General features: G+C 42.7%; 2 protein-coding genes across 4 annotated transcripts in view; one reads left to right on the top strand and one right to left on the bottom strand.

Moving 5' to 3' along the window:
- LOC143301172 (kinesin-like protein KIF18A) overlaps positions 1 to 2,872 on the top strand; it is a 42,501-nt gene extending 39,629 nt beyond the window's left edge. The window contains exon 20 of the mRNA XM_076615265.1: positions 628 to 2,872. Within this exon, the coding sequence (XP_076471380.1) occupies positions 628 to 685 (58 nt within the window). The 3' untranslated portion in view covers positions 686 to 2,872. The remainder of the gene's footprint in view (positions 1 to 627) is intronic.
- A 140-nt stretch (positions 2,873 to 3,012) lies between these two features.
- Positions 3,013 to 25,392, bottom strand: LOC143301186 (centriolar satellite-associated tubulin polyglutamylase complex regulator 1-like). 3 transcript variants are annotated; one of them, XM_076615288.1, is made up of 10 exons: positions 25,117 to 25,392; positions 24,448 to 24,550; positions 23,837 to 23,967; positions 22,574 to 22,658; positions 20,075 to 20,160; positions 19,183 to 19,381; positions 18,809 to 18,918; positions 14,971 to 15,025; positions 13,436 to 13,459; positions 3,013 to 4,993 (listed from the first exon to the last, which is right to left on the bottom strand). In XM_076615288.1, the coding sequence occupies exons 1-10, from the start codon at positions 25,163 to 25,165 to the stop codon at positions 4,756 to 4,758; spliced, it is 1,080 nt and encodes a 359-aa protein (XP_076471403.1). In that variant the 5' UTR covers positions 25,166 to 25,392; the 3' UTR covers positions 3,013 to 4,755. The 3 variants fall into 3 exon arrangements, with proteins under 3 accessions (XP_076471403.1, XP_076471404.1, XP_076471405.1); XM_076615289.1 differs by lacking the exon at positions 13,436 to 13,459; XM_076615290.1 differs by lacking the exon at positions 25,117 to 25,392 and having other exon boundaries at positions 23,837 to 23,997.
- Positions 25,393 to 25,587: the final 195 nt, after the last annotated feature.

Below are 25,587 nucleotides of genomic sequence, written 5' to 3'. Positions count from 1 at the left end.
GCGCCTGTCCACACTCAGATATGTATTGTGTAACATAACCAACTCCATTTTCGGGGGTGTGCATGCCGAGTATGTTGTTTCCATAACCCACCAAACGCTGACATAGATTACAAGATGTTTAACAGCGTGTTTGATGTGCGTCCTGAAGATTACAAGATGTTTAACAGCGTGTTTGATGTGCGTCCTGAAGATTACAAGATGTTTAACAGCGTGTTTGATGTGCGTCCTGAAGATTACAAGATGTTTAACAGCGTGTTTGATGTGCGTCCTGAAGGTGAAGTTGTTGAGGTGCTGGACTAGGTCTGTCTGTTGTGTTGACTGACACTGACAATGACAACTGAAGTGTTCCTGTTTCTGAACTCTTATTTCCTTTCATCGGTTTTCTGTGGTTAAGAAGAATAACAAGGAACTAAATAACCATTTCAAATAAATCTATCCAAACTGAAGATTTTATAAAAGTTATGCATATTGTATCACTATCATTGTTTACATCACACCATATAATCCAGATGTCTATAATTATGTGCAAGATATGTGGAAATGTAATATCAGTGTGAACATCTCACCTTATAATCCAGGTATCTTGACATGCGACAGGTGTTGAACAGTATGCGCGTGGTGTTGCAGGGCTCACAGCAGGAGCAAGTCGACGTCCCAGCTGAACAGGGTTGGATGGAAGGTCTGAGGACCAGCTTCACTCTGCTCCTTCTTCTCCCTCCTCTCCGCAGTTCTTCCCCGTTCTGCTCAATGCCTGAACTGTTTCACTTAATTAATGAACTGTTTCTTCTCGTCTCTCTCCTCAACAGCTGTAATCCATGGGCATTTGTGAACATTTGTACATAACTCTTTGCTCAATATGTTCTGGCAAGTAGATAGTTTGAAGCAGAAGCAGGGTTAAGAGTTTTTCTGAGCAGGGACATGGTACAAAATCAACACTGCAGAGCATTGGTTTTTAACTCAGAAGGGCTGTTTTTCTCTGCATGTCTGCCGAGTTGTTAGTCTTGGAAGATACAGCTAATGTATGAACATGTTGTGAAGGATGCCTGACATAAAGAGCCAGATTTTTTCGGGTGGAAAATAGTATGATGCTGAGCTGTGTGTTTGGCAATCAGCAGATCATGTTCAGCTTGTATTTCAGTGCTGTGAAGCAGACACATGACGCACCAATCATGTAACCTTGTAAGGAAAATAGCCTGGACCTGGCTCTTCTTGCTGTGCTGGTCAGTCTGTTTCCAGTCATTAGTCTGTGTTTTCACAGGCACAGTTTTTCGTGTGCATGGACGTTGTTATCATGTTCTGACTGGATTACTCGCTTGTCGCTTTTTAGGCTGTGACCTGCACCAGTACGCAGCATGCAGTTTTGCTTGTTGTGGGCTTTGTTGTTTTGTAAGGGGAGGGGTCATTTCTCCACAATCATGTGTTCATCACTGACCAGTTTGGAGTAGGTAGTAAAATTCACCTGTATTGCATCACCCATTGAAATCAGGTCTCTCAGTTTTGTTAAACCGGATAGGAGAACAATCTGAAATGGCCTGCACATCTGAAATGCTGAAGGTCATTTTTTGTTATTATCCTTTTAAAAAATAAAAAAAATAATCTGGGTTTTGAGAGCAACTTTGTCTGAATGGAGTCCAAAGAGTGAAGAGGTGTGTGAGAGAGAAATGAAAAAAAAGGTGAAGTGGAAACACATTTAGACTTGGTGAATGTTGAAAACACTGAGGTTAACAGACTTGACAGAGTGACAGACGCTACTTAGCATCAACAGACCTGATGAAAAGTGAATATCGCACTGGTTTGGAGAGCAATGTGTATTTTATTTCTGCAGTGACTGAATGTGTGAGTGGGTGTGTGCTTATACTTTTTATTTTTTTAATATGTAAATATGGGATTGGGACGGCTGTCTTACAGACTGTTGACACATTGGTGACAATACTTATGGATGTTACAACTATAATAGAGAGTTCCTGAAAACTGTAGGTTGTAAAAGAAGACTGACTTTTGATAACAAGCGTCCCTTGTGGGTATGTTTTGTCCATGTTGTTGTTGTTCCTGAAAACTGTATTTTGTAAAAGAAGACTGACTTTTGATAAGAAGTGTCCCTTGTGGACATGTTTTGTCCATGTTGTTCCTGAAAACTGTAGTTTGTAAAAGAAGACTGACTTTTGATAAGAAGTGTCCCTTGTGGACATGTTTTGTCCATGTTGTTGTTGTTCCTGAAAACTGTAGGTTGTAAAAGAAGACTGACTTTTGATAAGAAGTGTCCCTTGTGGACATGTTTTGTTCATGTTGTTGTTCCTGAAGACTGTATGTTGTAAAAGAAGACTGACTTTTGATAAGAAGTGTCCCTTGTGGACATGTGTTGTCCATGTTGTTGTTGTTCCTGAAGACTGTAGGTTGTAAAAGAAGACTGACTTTTGATAAGAAGTGTCCCTTGTGGACATGTGTTGTCCATGTTGTTTTTGTTCCTGAAGACTGTAGGTTGTAAAAGAAGACTGACTTTTGATAAGAAGTGTCCCTTGTGGACATGTGTTGTCCATGTTGTTGTTGTTCCTGAAAACTGTAGGTTGTAAAAGACGACTGACTTTTGATAAGAAGCGTCCCTTGTCGACATGTTTTGTCCATGTTGTTGTTCCTGAAAACTGTAGGTTGTAAAAGAAGACTGACTTTTGATAAGAAGTGTCCCTTGTGGACATGTTTTGTCCATGTTGTTGTTGTTCCTGAAAACTGTAGGTTGTAAAAGAAGACTGACTTTTGGTAAGAAGTGTCCCATGTGGACATGTTTTGTCCATGTTGTTGTCTTTCACTTTTTGATGAAGCATTGTGTACAGAGTGCATGTTTTGCTTTTGGAAAGATTTCTTTTGCATGCGTCTAATTTATGCAATAAATTGAGGATCTGTCGCTATTTCAAATTTTGGTGTGTGATATACCTTTAACCACCACTGTAATTCTTCATAGTCTTGTCTGTCATCGCCTCATCTTCCCACTCACACACAATACATTACACTCGTCCGTAATTGTTTGATCAGTGGTTTATGAACAGTGATGAAAAAGTACATCATTCAAAACAACTCAGAATGCACAAACACACTTAATCAAACACTTTGAATCAACATTTAAGTTCATAACAGTGCATTGTTTTCACAGCTGGTCACATTTCTTCACGTGGGATGTTTTGTGATATAAAAAAGTCACTTGTATCCATTTGTGAATGAGAAGCATGTTGGATGGGGTACGCAACAAAACTGAGCAACGGTACATCAGAAAGCCAGGGGAGATGGCAGGTGATGAAATAAGTACATGGTGCTGAGCAATGGTAACAGTAATCACAACCATCAAATGGCCACCAGGACTTGCAATCCTAAACGTTTTTGAAACATCTGGCTCTCTCCTTGTCATCCAGAGTCTCTCCAAACACACCCACACCCACACCCACTGATCAACAGGTTCATTGCATAGCAAGGTGATAACATAGGATGGGCAGCACTGGCTTGGAGTCGGTCCATATGTCAGGTACGTAGTGAGCACAGTCTGTACAGTAGATCCATAGTGACCACTTTGTACATTGTCAGCAGTGAACATCATGTACATTAGATCCAAAGTGACCACTTGGTACATTGTCAGCAATGAACAGTCTGTACAGTAGATCCAAAGTGACCACTTTGTACATTGTCAGCAATGAACATCATGTACATTAGATCCAAAGTGACCACTTGGTACATTGTCAGCAATGAACATCATGTACATTAGATCCAAAGTGACCACTTGGTACATTGTCAGCAATGAACAGTCTGTACAGTAGATCCAAAGTGACCACTTGGTACATTGTCAGCAATGAACAGTCTGTACAGTAGATCCATAGTGACCACTTGGTACATTGTCAGCAATGAACAGTCTGTACATTAGATCCATAGTGACCACTTGGTACATTGTCAGCAATGAACAGTCTGTACAGTAGATCCAAAGTGACCACTTTGTACATTGTCAGCAATGAACAGTCTGTACAGTAGATCCAAAGTGACCACTTGGTACATTGTCAGCAATGAACATCATGTACATTAGATCCAAAGTGACCACTTGGTACATTGTCAGCAATGAACATCATGTACATTAGATCCAAAGTGACCACTTGGTACATTGTCAGCAATGAACAGTCTGTACAGTAGATCCAAAGTGACCACTTGGTACATTGTCAGCAATGAACATCATGTACATTAGATCCAAAGTGACCACTTGGTACATTGTCAGCAATGAACATCATGTACATTAGATCCATAGTGACCACAACACAGTTCATACTCTATGGACATAATGAGCACTGAACAGTCTATACATTAGATCCATAGTGACCACTTGGTACATTGTCAGCAATGAACATCATATACATTAGATCCATAGCGACCATTCAACATCATTCATACACTGGGTAAAAAGTGAGTGCTGAGCTGTCTGCACATTAGATCCATAGTGAGCACTATGTAAATAGCGAGAACTGAACAAACGTCCAACTAACGCACAGTGCAGTACAGCCCCAAGTGGAGTGATGTCACACACATCCCTCATGCTGACTTCTCCATCAACTGTGTGAAGAGTCAATGGGACGCCACACACAACACTGTTCACCAGGTTCCTCCAGGTCTCTTGCTGAGCTAGTCCACAAAAACTCGAGTGCAGCTGTACTGAAGGGGTAAAATTACAGTGCAACTGTACCAGCAGGGCACAAGTGCAGTGCTGCTGTACTAACGGGGTACAAAGTGCTAATCATCCGAGGAATCGGAGGAGGTGTCGTCATCAGTGTCGTCGGACGTCTCCAGAGCGCACTGTCTGCGGGCACGGATGCGGTTGGCTTTCTCCGACAGCTTCCCCCGCACCATGGGCGACACGGCCTGCAGTGTGGTGAGGGAGGACCGCCCCTGACCGCCCGACGAACTGCGCTGTGACACCGACCCTGAGGGGGGACGACTGCGACCTCCGCCAGGCAGCTTGAAGGACGGCCTGCAACAACACAGCGCTGATTGAACCTGGTCCACCGTCAGTGGTGAGTTGAGAGATGAGTTCACGTCAACCTACAGTGCTTTGTGTGAACCACTCACATCAACTTACAGTGCTTTGTGTGAACCACTCACGTCAACCTACAGTGCTTTGTGTGAACCACTCACGTCAACCTACAGTGCTTTGTGTGAACCACTCACATCAACCTACAGTGCTTTGTGTTAACCACTCACGACATTGTTGATCAAGCTGCAGTAAAACTGGTCATTGTGTTCTTCAAACTGGTCAACAGTAATCCAGTTCAAAAATAGTCCTACATCACTTTCTGTTTAAAAGGTGAGCACACAACAGTGAAAAAACCATCATAGTGTTGATCATTAATATAACATAAAAGCACTGATCATACACAATTATATTTCATTCTATTGTCACTGCAAGCATGTTTCGTTCTCTTGTCACTGCTGTTATATTTCATTCTATCATCACTGCAGTTATATTTCATTTGGATTGTCCTACAATTATATTTCATTCTATTGCCACTGAAGTTATATTTCATTCTGTTATCATTGTAATATTTCATTCTCTTGTCACTGCAATCATGTTTCATTCTCTTGTCACTACAATTATATTTCATTCTATTGTCACTACAATTATATTTCATTCTACTATCACTACAATTATATTTCATTCTACTATCACTACAATTATATTTCATTCTATTGCCACAGCAATCATAGTTCAGTTCGTTCTACTCTCACTGCAATTATAGGTCATAGATATGACCAAAGCTGAAATCCACATTCATACTGCAGAGAAAACAAAAGCACACACACACTGAACTGCAGAGCACTAGAATAGAACACACACTACTGTAGAAATAGTTATCAACACTCAGCAACTATATTGGACTATAAAGCTCATTTTATCAACACTCAGCAACTATATTGGACTATAAAGCTCACTTTATCAACACTCAGCAACTATATTTCACTATACAGCTCACTTCTACACTTATGAGACTTGACATGCAATCATATGTTCTATGAATAAAAGATTGAAGAAAATAAAAGTGACATCCTATAAACTACAGAAGATCTGATGGATTGGAAAGTGAAAGTCACTGTCAAATGGCCAAAAAGAGATGACCCTTCACAAAACCAGTATTTGCAGAATCTCTTTCACCATCACATGACTGATGTTTGTAGTTTCCAGATTACAGAGTGAACAACGAGCGCCAACAGAATCACAGCTTAGGTTCATTTTCTGTTAACAAAAATGAAATAAATATCAGATAACCCAATCTGGCTAAAATTTTTTTAAAAATCACAGATGTTGCTTCACCGAACACTGTATAGATACATTTTCTATCATGTGCAAAGGAGTCCAACAACCTAATCTCTGCTTGATGTTCATCTTTCTTTTGCTTTGATTCAAAGAACAAAAACAAACTCGGCAACAGAACATTAAAACAAAAAGACCAAAGAAGCACTAACACAATCCATTTGATTCAGAATAGAAAATATATACATTGCAAAAATAATTACACAAGATTTTTTTATATTAATCATCAAATGAAAAGTACAATTTAAAATAATTCAGTATCTATATGTGAAAAAGTACATATAAAAAAAAAATGATGGACAGTATTTTTCTTCTAAATTAGTTATAGAGAAGGTGAGACAAGCCTCAGCTGAAACCCTGAAGCTGTTTTTCTTTCCAATGTGTCAAGATTTGGGGACAGTTTTTCCAATGAATTGATGTGACCTTTGAGAGTGAAAGATGTGTGATGTGGAAAGTGAGCAGTGCAGCGACAGAAGGCACAGCCACACGCAGCACACAAAGCCAGCATCACAAACCTGTGCTTCCTCTACATCAGCTGCAGCATCTCCACACCTCAACATGGTTTTTTCCCCCCTTTTTTTTTCTAATTCTGATTTTGAAGAAAAACGCAAAGTTGTCAAAGACCAGAGCCCTGCTTGGGGAGTTCTGAAATTGTGTCTTGTCTTTCCAGGGTAATCCTTAAATAGGTTTTAAATTGCATATAATTTTTTCTTGGGCACGTTAACAGTTTCTTCCAAATCAAAATACTTCAATGTTACATTTTCATCACTGGAACACTGTATGAAAATTGTATGAATTGTACACTCTAAAGATAACATGGGTAGAACTAAATCAAACATGGAAAAGAAAGCAAAAGACACTAAAAGAAATAAGGATGCACACTGAAGAAAAACAAATATTGTGAGGGAAAAGGAAAACCAAGTGTGTAGTGCAGTTGACAGCTATATTAGTGATCCATCAGTCACTGCTTATGTTCTACACTTTCCCCACAGTATCATCTTCTCAACAAGTCTCTAACTCTAAGCCACTGTTTAAAACAACAACAACTGATATGGCACTAAAAAAAGAAATAAATAAAAATAATGTAACCTTACTGGTCATAATATAGCACTCAAAAGAAGGTAACCTAACTGGTTATAGTATAGCACTTGAGAGAAAGAAAATAAGCAAACTGGCCATAGCATAACACTCAAAAAGGAGAAAATAGCCTAACTGGTTATGGTATAGCACTCCAATAGAAAGAACATAATTGAACTGGTCATAGTACAGCATTCAAAAAGAAAGTAAATAACCCAACTATTCAATGCATAACACTTAAAAAATTATTTTTTAAACAGCCTGGAAAAAGAGAAGGGACAAGTACAGTCCCAGTGATGAAACCTTTGACATGCCTGTGATGTGGACCATTCATCAGAGGATTGATATATTTTTTTAAGTAACAGTGATACATAACACACAAAATCCTATATAGTAACAGACACAAAATGAAATATTGCCAACAGGCACCTCACACGTACTGGGCACCAAAAAACACAAAAAAAAACACAGTAAGATTGCCCAATTATCAAGTTCAGGAAGACGGAAAATTTAGTCCAGACTTTGTAGAAAAAATGGGTGACAGGACCAGCCAGGTTCAAAAAGACAGAAAATAGGCCAGACTATGTAGAAAATACAGGTGACAGGACCAGCCAGGTTCAGAAAGACAGAAAATAGGTCAGACTATGTAGAAAATACAGGTGACAGGACCAGCCAGGTTCAGAGAGACAGAAAATAGGCCAGACTATGTAGAAAATACAGGTGACAGGACCAGCCAGGTTCAGAGAGACAGAAAATAGGCCAGACTATGTAGAAAATACAGGTGACAGGACCAGCCAGGTTCAGAAAGACAGAAAATAGGCCAGACTTTGTAGAAAATACAGGTGACAGGACCAGCCAGGTTCAGAAAGACAGAAAATAGGTCAGACTATGTAGAAAATACAGGTGACAGGACCAGCCAGGTTCAGAAAGACAGAAAATAGGCCAGACTATGTAGAAAATACAGGTGACAGGACCAGCCAGGTTCTGAAAGACAGAAAATAGGTCAGACTATGTAGAAAATACAGGTGACAGGACCAGCCAGGTTCTGAAAGACAGAAAATAGGCCAGACTATGTAGAAAATACAGGTGACAGGACCAGCCAGGTTCTGAAAGACAGAAAATAGGCCAGACTATGTAGAAAATACAGGTGACAGGACCAGCCAGGTTCAGAAAGACAGAAAATAGGTCAGACTTTGTAGAAAATACAGGTGACAGGACCAGCCAGGTTCAGAAAGACAGAAAATAGGTCAGACTATGTAGAAAATACAGGTGACAGCCAGGTTCAGAAAGACAGAAAATAGGCCAGACTATGTAGAAAATACAGGTGACAGGACCAGCCAGGTTCAGAAAGACAGAAAATAGGTCAGACTATGTAGAAAATACAGGTGACAGGACCAGCCAGGTTCAGAAAGACAGAAAATAGGCCAGACTATGTAGAAAATACAGGTGACAGCCAGGTTCAGAAAGACAGAAAATAGGTCAGACTATGTAGAAAATACAGGTGACAGCCAGGTTCAGAAAGACAGAAAATAGGCCAGACTATGTAGAAAATACAGGTGACAGCCAGGTTCAGAAAGACAGAAAATAGGCCAGACTATGTAGAAAATACAGGTGACAGGACCAGCCAGGTTCAGAGAGACAGAAAATAGGCCAGACTATGCAGAAAATACAGGTGACAGGACCAGCCAGGTTCAGAGAGACAGAAAATAGGCCAGACTATGTAGAAAATACAGGTGACAGGACCAGCCAGGTTCAGAAAGACAGAAAATAGGCCAGACTATGTAGAAAATACAGGTGACAGGACCAGCCAGGTTCAGAGAGACAGAAAATAGGCCAGACTATGTAGAAAATACAGGTGACAGGACCAGCCAGGTTCAGAAAGACAGAAAATAGGCCAGACTATGTAGAAAATACAGGTGACAGGACCAGCCAGGTTCAGAAAGACAGAAAATAGGCCAGACTATGTAGAAAATACAGGTGACAGGACCAGCCAGGTTCAGAAAGACAGAAAATAGGCCAGACTATGTAGAAAATACAGGTGACAGGACCAGCCAGGTTCAGAAAGACAGAAAATAGGTCAGACTATGTAGAAAATACAGGTGACAGGACCAGCCAGGTTCAGAAAGACAGAAAATAGGCCAGACTATGTAGAAAATACAGGTGACAGGACCAGCCAGGTTCAGAAAGACAGAAAATAGGCCAGACTATGTAGAAAATACAGGTGACAGCCAGGTTCAGAAAGACAGAAAATAGGCCAGACTATGTAGAAAATACAGGTGACAGCCAGGTTCAGAAAGACAGAAAATAGGCCAGACTATGTAGAAAATACAGGTGACAGCCAGGTTCAGAAAGACAGAAAATAGGCCAGACTATGTAGAAAATACAGGTGACAGCCAGGTTCAGAAAGACAGAAAATAGGCCAGACTATGTAGAAAATACAGGTGACAGGACCAGCCAGGTTCAGAAAGACAGAAAATAGGCCAGACTATGTAGAAAATACAGGTGACAGGACCAGCCAGGTTCAGAAAGACAGAAAGAAGAGAGGACAGAAAGAAAAGGAGAAAGCCAGACACAAAGAGAGTGACAGAACAGAGGACATTTCTAGTTCAGTTTCCAGAAGATGGGAAGACTGTCCATATCTGAAAGCCTCGGTATCCCTTCCCTACACACTCTCATCACCACCAAGTTTCATCTACAGAGATTAAACATTGCTCACGTTAATTCCAACACATAAGATGACCACATTTTTAACTTTCTTTTCCAAAACCAGTTCAATGAAGGAGAAAAAACTGAAAACAAGACAGAGAGACACTGCACAAAGTTTGCAACAAAGCATTCAACATGCTGAAATCAAATTCCACCATGTCATCAAGCCACAAGCCTGCAGGAATGTGAGGGCGTTAAACTAGCAGAGATTAACATTCGCGAAAACAATAATCACTCTGGGAAAAGTCTGAATAAAATATGTTTTAAAAAATCACTACAATAAATGAAAAAGAAACGGGTATTGGCAAAACAAGAGTTATGCTGGGAAAAGTCTACATGGAATGCATAAAAACCAAACAAACATACTCTTCACTCTATGAAAAGAAACTGTATCTGACAATATCAAAGGAAATACCTGTGGTGCATCAGAAAGCAGGTGATCCATTCCAGGTACACTCACAATTTAACACCTGTATCATTCCTCTTTGTTTGGGAACAAAGTAACATAATCTGTCATGAATGTCAGAGTCATCTTGAACAGTGATAAAGTAAAAAGATAAAACCACACATTTTTAGGGGAAAAAAAGTGGTTGTGTACACTCTTGCATCTACTGAAACATGAGGACACCCACAAAGACATGCATATAAACACACACACACACACACACACACACACGTCAAAATAACATTTTTTGAAAGAGACTGAAAAACAACAACACATGATACTTTGGTTGGCTCCTTTCTTGTCTGTATTTATGTGCAGAAGAGTGTGTGAGTGAGTGTGTGCATGTGCATATGAACATGTGTGCGTGCATATACAAGTTCACATGAAAATATTAGTGTGAAAAGAGAAGTTTTGTTGGTAGTGAGCCCTGCGGGGTGTAGCGTGTCACTCAGCCAGTGGTGTCTACCCCCCAACACCCCCACCCTAAAGATGAAGTTTCAGCATCTGTTAGGTCAGGACACTTGTACAGTGATGGCCCAGGCCACCTTTGTCTTGTCTTTTTCTGTTCACTGCATGCGTCACTGGAGTCTGAAAACTTCATTGTGCGTCACAAGTGGAGTGACAGTGCATTTCTTGAACAGCTAAATGGATTTCCTTGATTGTCAGACCAAGGCCAACACCAGTAATAATCCACATCAGTTTTATCTGAATACATTGAAACACACAACACACACACACAAATCAAAATAATATCTATACAACAGAGAAAGAATTAGCATGACACAAAAATGTGTGAGTGTGTGTGGGAGAGAAATATGGAGACATCGGAAGATGAGTTACAGAAATACTTGGCCACTGTGTTGTGTATTGATAGACTGTCAGTGTGACACTCATGTGCCTTCATTTTTGACAAGCAGGCTTCTACGTCCCTGACAGTTTTCACCCAATGTTTAGGCAGTCATACTTTGTTTTCTGGCACATTGCATACACTGGCAGATGAGAACATTGGAAGTGACATTCCAAAAGATCAGGTCACATGTGCTTTGCAATCTTAAACTGACAAGTGAGAGAAACAGCACATACATGATCTCCCTCAATACAAGTTCAAATGATCAGTTTTGCTCAACGCCGATATAGTAACCAAAGAAAGACAAAACAACTTCTTTGTGATGGTGACCATTGGTGGAGGTGCAGACCACCAGTGTCACTTTTCCTGCAGATAACCCCACACCATGAGATAATCAGCAGGACTTGTGACCAGCCAAACACTGAGGGTTCCTGGGTCTGTGACCAGAAATGTGAGGGTTGCCAGACTGCTGTCAGAGGGTCACTCCTGTGCTGTACTTTCTGTTCATATCTGCATTGCTACACACATACAACAAACATACCTTGCAGTCATTATCAAATCGTTTTCTGGGCCAAGTCATAGCCAAAGGTAACAATTCTTTATAGTACATGACACTAGTATCAGATTAAAGCCCCCAAACAGAATTTTTACTCTTTTGTATGTCTTCGTTATGGAAATATTCACAATGTTCAAGGGCCCCACTTGATGGAACGACCACGACTCATTTAATATATACATTATCAAAATGGTAGTACATCATTTTTCTGTTCTGCACTCTACATTTTTCTTTTCCTTTGAGAAAGGTGAATGGAAAAGAGTGTGTGTATGTTGTCTGTCACAATGAAGACAGCCAGATGTCATGAACCAGGCAGAAAGAGTCAACAACAACAACTTCAATAAAAAGAAAAACAACTGCTCTACAAGTAACTTTCCCTTTTTATTTGAGCAATGAATACAACAGCTCTGTACAACACTGAAGAATAATTAATTGTCAACTAATTTAAGTAACAAAATGAATATCACAGAATCTAATCATCAAAGAAAACCGAGTAACAAACGAGACAAAAATATCACCTTTCACTGAAATGAACCCCAGCTTAAAGAACACAAACAATAATACCACTTGCTTGCTTTCATTTTGAAAAAAGTTCATCTCTCTTTTCCATATATTTAATGTAACAGTATGACAATAAGATCTTTATCTATTTTCAAAAACATTGTTTTGATTACAGAAAGCTAAAATCAAACACTATTAACCCGAATCAAACTGTACTGTTACAAAAAGTCCACAAGTAGAGAAGACACAGCAAGCAGTGAGGGCAGCACAGTTTGAAGGATGGAACCAGCCCTTCCAGCCTACACTCACAAACCTTTCCCCAGCACAGACACAGACATATATATATATATACAGTGATAGTCTCAGTGAGCTGGGTCCAGAAAAACGGCAAGTGGACAGTGAGACGCACACAGTGTTTGAAGAGCAGCCAAGCAGTGACAAGTGTGATGACAGCATCAGACACAGACATATATATATATATGTATATATATAGTGATAGTCTCAGTGAGCTGGGTCCAGAAAAACGGCAAGTGGACAGTGAGAGACGCACACAGTGTTTGAAGAGCAGCCAAGCAGTGACAAGTGTGATGACAGCATCAGACACAGACATATATATATATGTGTGTATATATATAGTGATAGTCTCAGTGAGCTGGGTCCAGAAAAACGGCAAGTGGACAGTGAGACGCACACAGTGTTTGAAGAGCAGCCAAGCAGTGACAAGTGTGATGACAGCATCAGACACACAGCTAGCTGTTTACATGGATACACACACATCTGGCCTAACCAGTCACTGGAACCATTTGTTGTGTGGGACTTGTGTGTCAATGTGTGCGTGAATAAGCGTGTGTGTGCATGTGCGTGTGTGTTACTCCCTTTCTTCTTTTCAATTTTTAAAAAATTGCTTTGGTGAGGGGGGTGTATTTTTGTTGAGGGGGTGAAAATTTGACGTACAAAATGAGTGTTCCTTACTTTGACTTTGAAACTGCAAAAGATCTGAAACCAAAGACAGCATTAGTTACAACAGCAGTGAGCATGAAGGGAGAGAAGTCAGTGTCCCACCAGCACAGTGTGCACAGCCAGCTGGCTGGCTCATCATCTGCATTTTTCATGACAACAACAAAAATAGGAAACGTAAAGATGATTAATTTGTTGATGAAACAAAGAAGGCCGCATTACGGGAGACAGAGACAGACCAACACAGTGTGACAAAACAAAGATAAAAGGCAAAACTTCAACACATGGAAAAGGAGAACCACATTCAGTGCCATCCATGTACAAAATATGGCAAGTCATTTTATACAAACACCTTGTCTGAGCATCAGTTAAGAAAAAATAGCAGCAACAAAATATTTTGAAAGAGTGGCTGGAACTGAGAGGCAAGGGGGGGGGGGAGAGAAACAGAAGATGAGGCACCAAGAGGCACTACACTTTTTCTCCTCTTTTAAACAAACACCACAAGGCAGTATAATATTTCTACTGAAGATATGTCCTGCAGAAATATCATATATCACAATACAGTTTAAAACAGTGTGAACAAGTACTTCAAAATATAAGGTGTAACTACTGTTGTGTGATACATCTAAGCTTCAGCCGAAGCCTTTTGTCAAGTATATATCAAATTTTGTTTCAGTCTGTTGTGTAGAATATTTTTGCTTCAATTGAAGGGAAAAATAATCACACTGACACTGCTGTGTTGTGTGTTTTAGCTTTAGCTGAAAAAACAACAACAACAACAACAAAAAACAACAACCAGCAATGTGTCATCCTCCTGCTTCAAATGGTGTCTGTTGTGTAGTATGTTTCAGCTGTAGGTGAAAACAAATACCAACCAGTGTGTGTGACATTGTTCAGCATTCCTTGACATCTGTTGTGACATTTATTGTAGCTTCAGTGTAGTGCTCACTACTACCCTGTGTGATGTGTGCTGCCCTGTGAGGGGGGTGGAAGGGGTAGGAATGCTTGTGTGTGTGTGTGTGTGTGTGTGTGTGTGTGTGTGTGTGTGTGTGTGTTGTACTGTAATAATAATAATAATAATTAAAAACCAATATTTCAGGCAAGAACTGCTTCAGTAACTTCAATCACTGACAAATCAAACACTCCAAAAACAACAGCAACATCTTGTGACTGTTCTCACCAACACACACACACACACACACACACACACACACACACACACACACACACATACCACCTGACAATTCAGTTCCCCAGACATCACCTGTGCTCCACAGAGTTCAGTCACTGGCACACAGAGAGAGAGACACATACACTGCAGTCACAGAGAGAAGTGGAGAACAACCGAGTGAATTTCCAGCCTTCACCCACAGACACACACTGCAGTGTTAATGTGACCACACCATGCACAGTGCCCCCCCCTCACCACCACCTTGTTAACGTCACACCCCCTCCCCCCTCTACACACACAGGGACACGTGTCAGTGACAGTGGGGGGGTGTACACAGTGAGTGGTGTCAGAGAACACACACAGCACATGGCAATCTTACGAGGTCAGCTCCACGTCAGCCCCTTCCAGCAACTCCGCCTTGGGGGGTAGGCGACCTGAAAGCATAGCAACCACCACTGACACCTGTCCCACACTAACAACACTACTATCTCTGGCACTGGAGAACACAGTGACACAGCAAAACACTTTACTAGTACATGACAGAGGAATCATTGACACATTTGTTGATAAAAAAAAGTGAGATGCAAAAAAAGAGCAAGGCATCGCATCCACAGACCAACACATGGGAATGTGGACAGCACCTTCTCTATCTGTTCTTATATCTTTCTTCATAATTTGGAATTTATACAGTCTACATCACTGGGCATTGTGCTCATACTATGTTCAGCATTTACAATCAGTCTGATTAGAATCTGCATGTAAATTAATAATCTGCCGACTGAAATGTTACTGCAGAACTTTGGTCTACATTGATAATGTTTAATCACTGTGGTGGGGATACAGCCTGTGTCAATGTCTGTAATCCTGCCGGGTTGGGCTGCTGGATGGGGTTTATGTGAAAATGCAAATGGTAAGGTTCAACACACAGATACACATACATGTGTACACATACATGAACACAAATCTGCACAAACACACACACACACACACCACATGCACGGACAAACACACATACCACAAAAACAAAGTGCTTACACACACTCACTTTGTTTACACACAAAACCAAAGACACAGCCACAAACTCCAGCAGCACAGACTCTGCACTGTGACAACAACCTACACACTGACAGAGGGCCACAACCGTGACGCCATGACAAACACTGACGGAGGGCCACAGACTGAACACCATGACAAACACTGACAGAGGGCCACAGACTGAACACCATGACAAACACTGACAGAGGGCCACAGACCACAGACTGAACACCATGACAAACACTGACAGAGGGCCACAGACTGAACACCATGGCAAACACTGACAGAGGGCCACAGACTGAACGCCATGACAAACACTGACAGAGGGCCACAGACCACAGACTGAACACCATGACAAACACTGACAGGGCCACAGACTGAACACCGTGACAAACACTGACAGAGGGCCACAGACTGAACACCATGACAAACACTGACAGGGCCACAGACTGAACACCGTGACAAACACTGACAGAGGGCCACAGACTGAACACCATGGCAAACACTGACAGAGGGCCACAGACTGAACACCATGACAAACACTGACAGAGGGCCACAGACTGAACACCATGGCAAACACTGACAGAGGGCCACAGACTGAACACCATGACAAACACTGACAGAGGGCCACAGACTGAACACCATGACAAACACTGACAGAGGGCCACAGACTGAACACCATGACAAACACTGACAGAGGGCCACAGACTGAACACCATGACAAACACTGACAGAGAGCCACAGACTGAACACCATGACAAACACTGACAGAGGGCCACAGACTGAACACCATGACAAACACGGACAGAGGGCCACAGACCACAGACTGAACACCATGACAAACACTGACAGAGGGCCACAGACCACAGACTGAACACCATGACAAACACTGACAGAGGGCCACAGACCACAGACTGAACACCATGACACACACTGACAGAGGGCCACAGACTGAACACCATGACAAACACTGACAGAGGGCCACAGACTGAACACCATGACAAACACTGACAGAGGGCCACAGACTGAACACCATGACAAACACTGACAGAGGGCCACAGACTGAACACCATGGCAAACACTGACAGAGGGCCACAGACTGAACACCATGACAAACACTAACAGGGCCACAGACTGAACACCATGACAAACACTAACAGAGGGCCACAGACTGAACACCATGACAAACACTGACAGAGGGCCACAGACTGAACACCATGACAAACACTGACAGAGGACCACAGACTGAACACCATGGCAAACACTAACAGGGCCACAGACTGAACACCATGACAAACACTGACAGAGGGCCACAGACTGAACACCATGACAAACACTAACAGAGGGCCACAGACTGAACACCATGACAAACACTGACAGAGGGCCACAGACCGCGACACCATGGCAAACACTGACAGAGGGCCACAAACTGAACACCATGACAAACACTGACAGAGGGCCACAGACCACAGACTGAACACCATGACAAACACTGACAGAGGGCCACAGACTGAACACCATGACAAACACGGACAGAGGGCCACAGACCACAGACTGAACACCATGACAAACACTGAGAGAGGGCCACAGACTGAACACCATGACAAACACTGACAGAGGGCCACAGACTGAACGCCATGACAAACACTGACAGAGGGCCACAGACTGAACACCATGACAAACACTGACAGAGGGCCACAGACTGAACGCCATGACAAACACTGACAGAGGGCCACAGACCGCGACACCATGGCAAACACTGACAGAGGGCCACAAACTGAACACCATGGCAAACACTGACAGAGGGCCACAGACCGCGACACCATGGCAAACACTGACAGAGGGCCACAAACTGAACACCATGGCAAACACTGACAGAGGGCCACAGACCGCGACGCCATGGCAAACACTGACAGAGGGCCACAGACTGAACACCATGGCAAACACTGATAGAGGGCCACAGACCACAGACTGAACACCATGACAAACACTGACAGAGGGCCACAGACCACAGACTGAACACCATGACAAACACTGACAGAGGGCCACAGACCACAGACTGAACACCATGACAAACACTGACAGAGGGCCACAGACTGAACACCATGACAAACTCTGACAGAGGGCCACAGACTGAACACCATGGCAAACACTGACAGAGGGCCACAGACTGAACACCATGACAAACACTGACAGAGGGCCACAGACTGAACACCATGACAAACACTAACAGGGTCACAGACTGAACACCATGACAAACACTGACAGAGGGCCACAGACTGAACACCATGACAAACACTAACAGGGTCACAGACTGAACACCATGACAAACACTGACAGAGGGCCACAGACTGAACACCATGACAAACACTAACAGAGGGCCACAGACTGAACACCATGACAAACACTGACAGAGGGCCACAGACTGAACACCATGGCAAACACTGACAGAGGGCCACAGACTGAACACCATGACAAACACTAACAGAGGGCCACAGACTGAACACCATGACAAACACTGACAGAGGGCCACAGACCGCGACACCATGGCAAACACTGACAGAGGGCCACAAACTGAACACCATGACAAACACTGACAGAGGGCCACAGACCACAGACTGAACACCATGACAAACACTGACAGAGGGCCACAGACTGAACACCATGACAAACACGGACAGAGGGCCACAGACCACAGACTGAACACCATGACAAACACTGACAGAGGGCCACAGACTGAACACCATGACAAACACTGACAGAGGGCCACAGACTGAACGCCATGACAAACACTGACAGAGGGCCACAGACTGAACACCATGACAAACACTGACAGAGGGCCACAGACTGAACGCCATGACAAACACTGACAGAGGGCCACAGACCGCGACACCATGGCAAACACTGACAGAGGGCCACAAACTGAACACCATGGCAAACACTGACAGAGGGCCACAGACCGCGACACCATGGCAAACACTGACAGAGGGCCACAAACTGAACACCATGGCAAACACTGACAGAGGGCCACAGACCGCGACGCCATGGCAAACACTGACAGAGGGCCACAGACTGAACACCATGGCAAACACTGATAGAGGGCCACAGACCACAGACTGAACACCATGACAAACACTGACAGAGGGCCACAGACAGCAGACAGGCAGAGGGCAGGCACTGACCGATGTGATCGTTGATGGCCTCACTTTTGGCGATGGCCATGAGGAAGCCGTAGAAAGAGATGCGGGGAGTGGAGAAGAGGATTTCCTTCAGCGCCGACACTGGGGGGGTGCTGCACATGATGGATCCCACACCATTATCATCACTGTAAACATGTCACTAATGCAGTCACACACTGAACACACCATGTACACACCTGTAAGTAACGCGGTCACACACAGGATAAACACCTGTAACTGACACAGTCAACACACAGGATACACCATTTCCACACCTGTACCTGATGCGGTCACAAAGGGAACACACACCTGTCAGTGACGCGATCACACACGGGATGCACACTTGTAAGTGACACAGTCACACACGAGATACACACCTGTACGTGACACGGTCACACACGGGATACACCATGCGGAAGAAAGCCATGGAGTCGACGCCGTCAGCCGGCAGGTGTGTGTTCTGGTGAGCACCCCCTGGGTCCTGGTCGCTGGAGGTCGGCACAATGACCGGGTCGCGGGGGCTGTGGGACGACTGCAGTAACGACTGGTACAGCTCTCCACACTTGTCCAGGAACTCTGCAACACATTACACAGTGTTACATTGTGAGAGATAGACGGGAGAGACAGAGAGGGGGAGGGGGCTGTGGGACGACTGCAGTAACCACTGGTACAGCTCTCCACACTTGTCCAGGAACTCTGTAACACATTACACAGTGTTACATTGTGAGAGATAGACGGGAGAGACAGAGAGGGGGAGGGGGCTGTGGGACGACTGCAGTAACCACTGGTACAGCTCTCCACACTTGTCCAGGAACTCTGTAACACAGTGTTACATTGTCAGTTACAGAGGGGAGAGAGAGGGGGTGGGGACAGAGGGGGTGTGTGTGTGTGTATGTGTGTTTGTGCATGTGTGTGTGTGTGTCTGTGTTATCTGTCTGTGCATCTGTCTGTCTCCCTGAGTCTGTCTGTGTCTGATTCTGCATGCATGAGTGAATGTGTGTGTGTGTCAGTGCCAATATATGGATGCTGTTACATAATTTCTCAACTTATAAAAAAATTGTAGGTCTAGACTGGATCCAACTTATAATAGAAACCAGAATTGATAACCATATAAGACAAAGAAGCAAAGTAATTCATACTGGATGAAAATTAAATCTGGGATCCATTTCCTTTGTGAAGCGGAAAGAAGGCCTGAGACAAAATGATCATAAAGGAACCGGGCAAACTGACGATGATAAAAAATAATACGAAAGGCCGCTGCAGCCTTACCTTCATAGTAAAACTGGACTTGGAATGCGTAGATGAAGTCGGAGAAAGAGATGAGACAATCCAGGGCATCATCGATCAACACTATCCTGCACAACACACATAGCCTGGCTTTATGTAGGTCACAACACAGATAGCCTGGCTTTATGTAGGTCACAACACACATAGCCTGGCTTTATGTAGGTCACAACACACATAGCCTGGCTTTATGTAGGTCACAACACACATAGCCTGGCTTTATGTAGGTCACAACACACATAGCCCGGCTTTATGTAGGTCACAACACACATAGCCTGGCTTTATGTAGGTCACAACACAGCCTAGCTTTATATAGGTCACAACACATAGCCTGGCTTTATATAGGTCATAACACATAGCCTGGCTTTATATAGGTCACAACACACATAGCCCAGCTTTATATAGGTCACAACACATAGCCTGGCTTTATGTAGGTCACAACACACACAGCCTGGCTTTATATAGGTCACAACACACACAGCCTGGCTTTATATAGGTCACAACACACACATAGCCTGGCTTTATATAGGTCACAACACACAGCCTGGTTTTATATAGGTCACAACACACAGTCTGCTTTAACATATGTACACAAGGCACCATGGCAGGACTGACCAGGTACTGGACTGTCGATCCAGTGTTCAGGGTTTGTCCTTGTCGCGTCCTCGGGAAAAGCACTTCACTCCCATTTCCCTCACACCACCCAGGTGTCAAAGGACCTAACTTTGGTTAGGGAAGGCTACAGAATAGTTAGGACAGCACCAGGCCCTTCCTTCCTATGCTGTATCCAACACACAGTGAATACAAATCCACTGCCTCTTTGGTTGTAAAATATTGTGGGACCATTCTTCACATGATTAACATCATAACAACGTATGTGCTCGTTTGCACCACACAAGAACTATATTGTTATTATCATTTATATGGTTAAAACACTCAGGCACATGTCCACATATTTCAAGCTGATATTTCAAACACATGACCACCCACAAGAAAAACAAAGTCAGGCAAAATGTCTGCCTAGTTTCTGAACGCTTTCTTCTTTGCATGTCTCTCACATGACAAGGTAAGAGATAAACAGCCAACATAGAGTACACATGACACGACAATGTGAGAGATAAACAGCCAACATAGAGTACACATGACACGACAATGTGAGACACATGACACGACAATGTGAGACACATGACACGACAATGTGAGAGATAAACAGCCAACATAAAGCACACATGACACGACAGTGTGAGAGATAAACAGCCAACATAAAGCACACATGACACGACAATGTGAGAGATAAACAGCCAACATAAAGTACACATGACACGACAATGTGAGAGATAAACAGCCAACATAAAGTACACATGACATGACAATGTGGGACATAAACAGCCAACATAAAGTACACGTGACACGACAATGTGAGAGGTAAACAGCCAACACAAAGTACACATGACATGACAATGTGAGTCATAAACAGCCAACACAAAGTACACATGACACAACAATGTGAGAGATAAACAGCCAACATAAAGTACACATGACATGACAGTGTGAGGCAAATGACACGACAATATGAGACACATGACACGACAATGTGAGAGATAAACAGCCAACATAAAGCACAAATGACACGACAATGTGAGAGATAAACAGCCAACATAAAGTACACATGACACGACAATGTGAGAGATAAACAGCCAACATAAAGTACACATGACACGACAATGTGAGAGATAAACAGCCAACATAAAGTACACATGACACGACAATGTGAGAGATAAACAGCCAACATAAAGTACACATGACACGGCAATGTGAGAGATAAACAGCCAACATAAAGTACACATGATACGACAATGTGAGACATAAACAGCCAACATAAAGTACACATGATACGACAATGTGAGACATAAACAGCCAACATAAAGTACACATGACACGACAATGTGAGACATAAACAGCCAACACAGAGTACGCGTGACACAACAATGTGAGAGATAAACAGCCAACATAAAGCACACATGACACGACAATGTGAGAGATAAACAGCCAACACAGAGTACGCGTGACACAACAATGTGAGAGATAAACAGCCAACATAAAGTACACACGACACGACAATGTGAGACATAAACAGCCAACATAAAGTACACACGACACGACAATGTGAGAGATAAACAGCCAACACAAAGTACACACGACACGACAATGTGAGAGATAAACAGCCAACACAAAGTACACATAACATAACGATGTGAGAGATAAACAGCCAACACAGAGTACGTGTGACACGACAATGTGAGAGATAAACAGCCAACACAGAGTACACGTAACACGACAATGTGAGAGATAAACAGCCAACACAGAGTACACGTAACACAACAATGTGAGAGATAAACAGCCAACACAGAGTACACGTAACACAACAATGTGAGAGAACCAACAGCAAAGAGAAAGAACACAACAGCTGGTAGTCATGGTTACCTTGCTGTTTTCTGAACCAGTGGGAATGGAAAGTCTGTACACAGCAGGCCAAGGAGAGAGTGGTACTCCTGGATACTCAGCAAGTCTGTTCGCAACAAAACACAAATCTATGTACATTCGACACATGGTGAATAAATGAGAAAATATAAATGTCAGTGCACACAAACAAAACAGAAATCTACATGTGACTTACACGGATGGTAAATAAGTGAGAAATATGTGTGTCAATATACTCTTTTAACATGCACACCAATTCACATTTTCACTCTTTCGTCAAACACCTACACAGACACACACTCTTTTTAAATGCACACGTTTGAGTGTGCTCTTGCATGCATGCATCTGTGTGTGTGTGTGTGTGTGTGTGTGTGTGTGTGCGTGTGTGTTCATGAGCATGCATGCATGTCCCTGTGAGTACGTTTCCTTATGGTGTGTGTGTGTCTTTCCACATTTGTATTGTTGTGTGTAATGATGATATGCATGTATGTACAGACCTTTGTGCATCTTTTGCTCCCAATAAAAACAACATGTTGCAGTCCAGAGGGGAAAAAAACGTAAGGGAAAGAACAGACGAAGAAACAAAGGAAATTGAAGCATTCCTGTGTGTTACACACTGTATCTACACCACAGACTGGGGAAGATGGAAGACTGCACACTGAACCCAGTACCCACATTAAGAAAAAAACATGATGGGGAACTCAAATAAAGACAATTCCAACATCAGGTTTATCACAGCAGTGAGTAACTATGACTGTCATGGCAAACAGAAATAAGAGCTAATCCAACACAGCCCCCCACCCCCCCCACCCCCCCAGTGTCATCACAGCAGTAACTATGAGTGTCATGGCAAACAGAAATAAGAGCTAATCCAACACAGCCCCCACAGTATGCACGTAAAAGAACCCACGGCAACAAAAGGGTTGTTCCTGGCAAAATTCTGTAGAAAAATCCACTTCAATAGAAAAAACAAATAAAACTACACGCAGGAAAAAATACAAAAAAAAAAAAGGGTGGCGCTGTAGTGTAGCGACACGCTCTCCCTGGGGAGAGCAGCCGGAATTTCACACAGAAAAATCTGATGTGATAAAAAGAAGTACAAATACAAATACAGCCCCCCCCCACCCCCCAGTGTGATCACAGCAGTAACTATGAGTGTCATGGCAAACAGAAATAAGAGCTAATCCAACACAGCATCCCCCCCCCCCCCCCCCCTGCCCCCAATGTGATCACAGCAGTGAGTGAGTGTCAAAGTGCCAGACTTACCTCCCTTCTTCCCAATCTGCCTGAAGCACTTCCAGAAGAGGCGGACAAAGGAGGAGCGGCTGTGTGGAGTGCTCCTGATGAAGGCAAACTCCCGGAACATGGTGTGGTTCCCATCACGCAGACTGCTGAAACTGGGGACATGATGGGGTCAGTGCGTGTGTCTGCACAGTTCATGGGCACACACACCGTCACATGTATATTCTTCACTTTTTAATAGCATCTGCACACACACACACACATACACAAACACACACACAAATGCAAGCACACATCACAGTAGCATGCGCATACATACAAGTACACATTCACAAAAGCAGAAACTTACATTCAGTTGCAAGGAGAAAAAGATGAAGAATTCCTACTTTGATTTAATGCCCTGACAATTGTACAAAGGAAACATTCACGTGACGTGGTTTAATGCCCTGAAAATTGTACTAAGGAAACATTCACGTGACCTAATCATGACAGTTTAAGAAAAAAAACCCAGACCACATTGATTAATTTGCTGCATCTTTCTGCTGGACAGGTCGTCTCTCTCTCTCCCTCCCTCCCTCTCTCTCTTTTCATCTGACTGTCTGTCTGTCCCTGAACAATGTGAGTAGACCACTTACTACTGACTGAGGTACTTGAGGGGCTCCACCTTAGGATTCTCTTCTCTGTGGACAAGAAGCTGGGAGATGGCATCTTCCAGGTACACCATCACAAAGTTCTTGGCTGCACTCACCCACACCCACACATTTTTATACATATAAAATGATTTAAAAAAAACCAAACTGTATCATGAAATAATAATTAACCTTAAGAATGATTGCATCATGTATTTAAAGACTTAAATGCATATTTTTTGTTTGTTTTGTTTTGCCAATCTCAACATGCTGTTGGACAGCATGACTTCTTGTCCTGAATTAAATTATTCTATGAGTGAGAGTTAAGTTCTGGGTGGTTAAGTCCCAAATCCTCTGTGTGTGTGTGTGCTCGCTGTGTGTGTGTGTGTGTGTGTGTGTGTGTGTGTGTGTGTGTGTGTGTGTGTGTGCTGGTATTATGTTAATAAAATGTGCGTTGTGGAACAATTAGTATGTTGAATATTTTTCACAGTCAAATGACGAAACTGTTTATGTTGTGCAAGTATTGTATTTAAAAATAACTTTGAGAATGGGGGCAAAACAAATAAACACAAACACTAGTAACAGCAAGAACAAAAATAAGCAATATTTTCCAGTGATGCAGACAGATATTACGTATCGAGGAGGGGTGGGGAAAATATAGTAATATAATCTTACCAAGATATTTGTCGGCAGACATGGAAAATCGGTCTTCTTTCAAAGCCATTTCGTGGGCTTGCAGCTCTCAGTTATCTTTCCTTGTTTACATTGACGACCTCTATGAAAGAGCAGAAATTAAGCATGCAAAAACTTCATGCCAATTTTAAATCAATCATAAGTCATCACATGCTCAATCAATAGTAGAATAACACAAATTACTGCAGAAAACTAGTGAAGGTAAACATCACACAGCAATAAAGCGTTCCAGAAAAATACGTGCCACCACCATTTTGATCGCTGCACGCAGAGCTACCTCCTGCGAAGGCTGGCCTTTGACAATTTGAAACATATTCTTCAAACAGAAATAGACTTTTAAGGACGCTGTAATATAATTTGTACAAACGATGTTTTAATTTCAACGATACAGACAAAATAACCATTCAAAGATAAAATTTCGAAACTGTATACATTTGTTACGTAAAGCTGGAC

Source organism: Babylonia areolata, chromosome 27, assembly GCF_041734735.1.
Source record: "Babylonia areolata isolate BAREFJ2019XMU chromosome 27, ASM4173473v1, whole genome shotgun sequence".
Lineage (NCBI taxonomy): Eukaryota > Metazoa > Mollusca > Gastropoda > Neogastropoda > Buccinidae > Babylonia > Babylonia areolata.
Note: the sequence above shows the minus strand (reverse complement) of the source record. Positions and strands in the feature narration are given on the sequence as shown.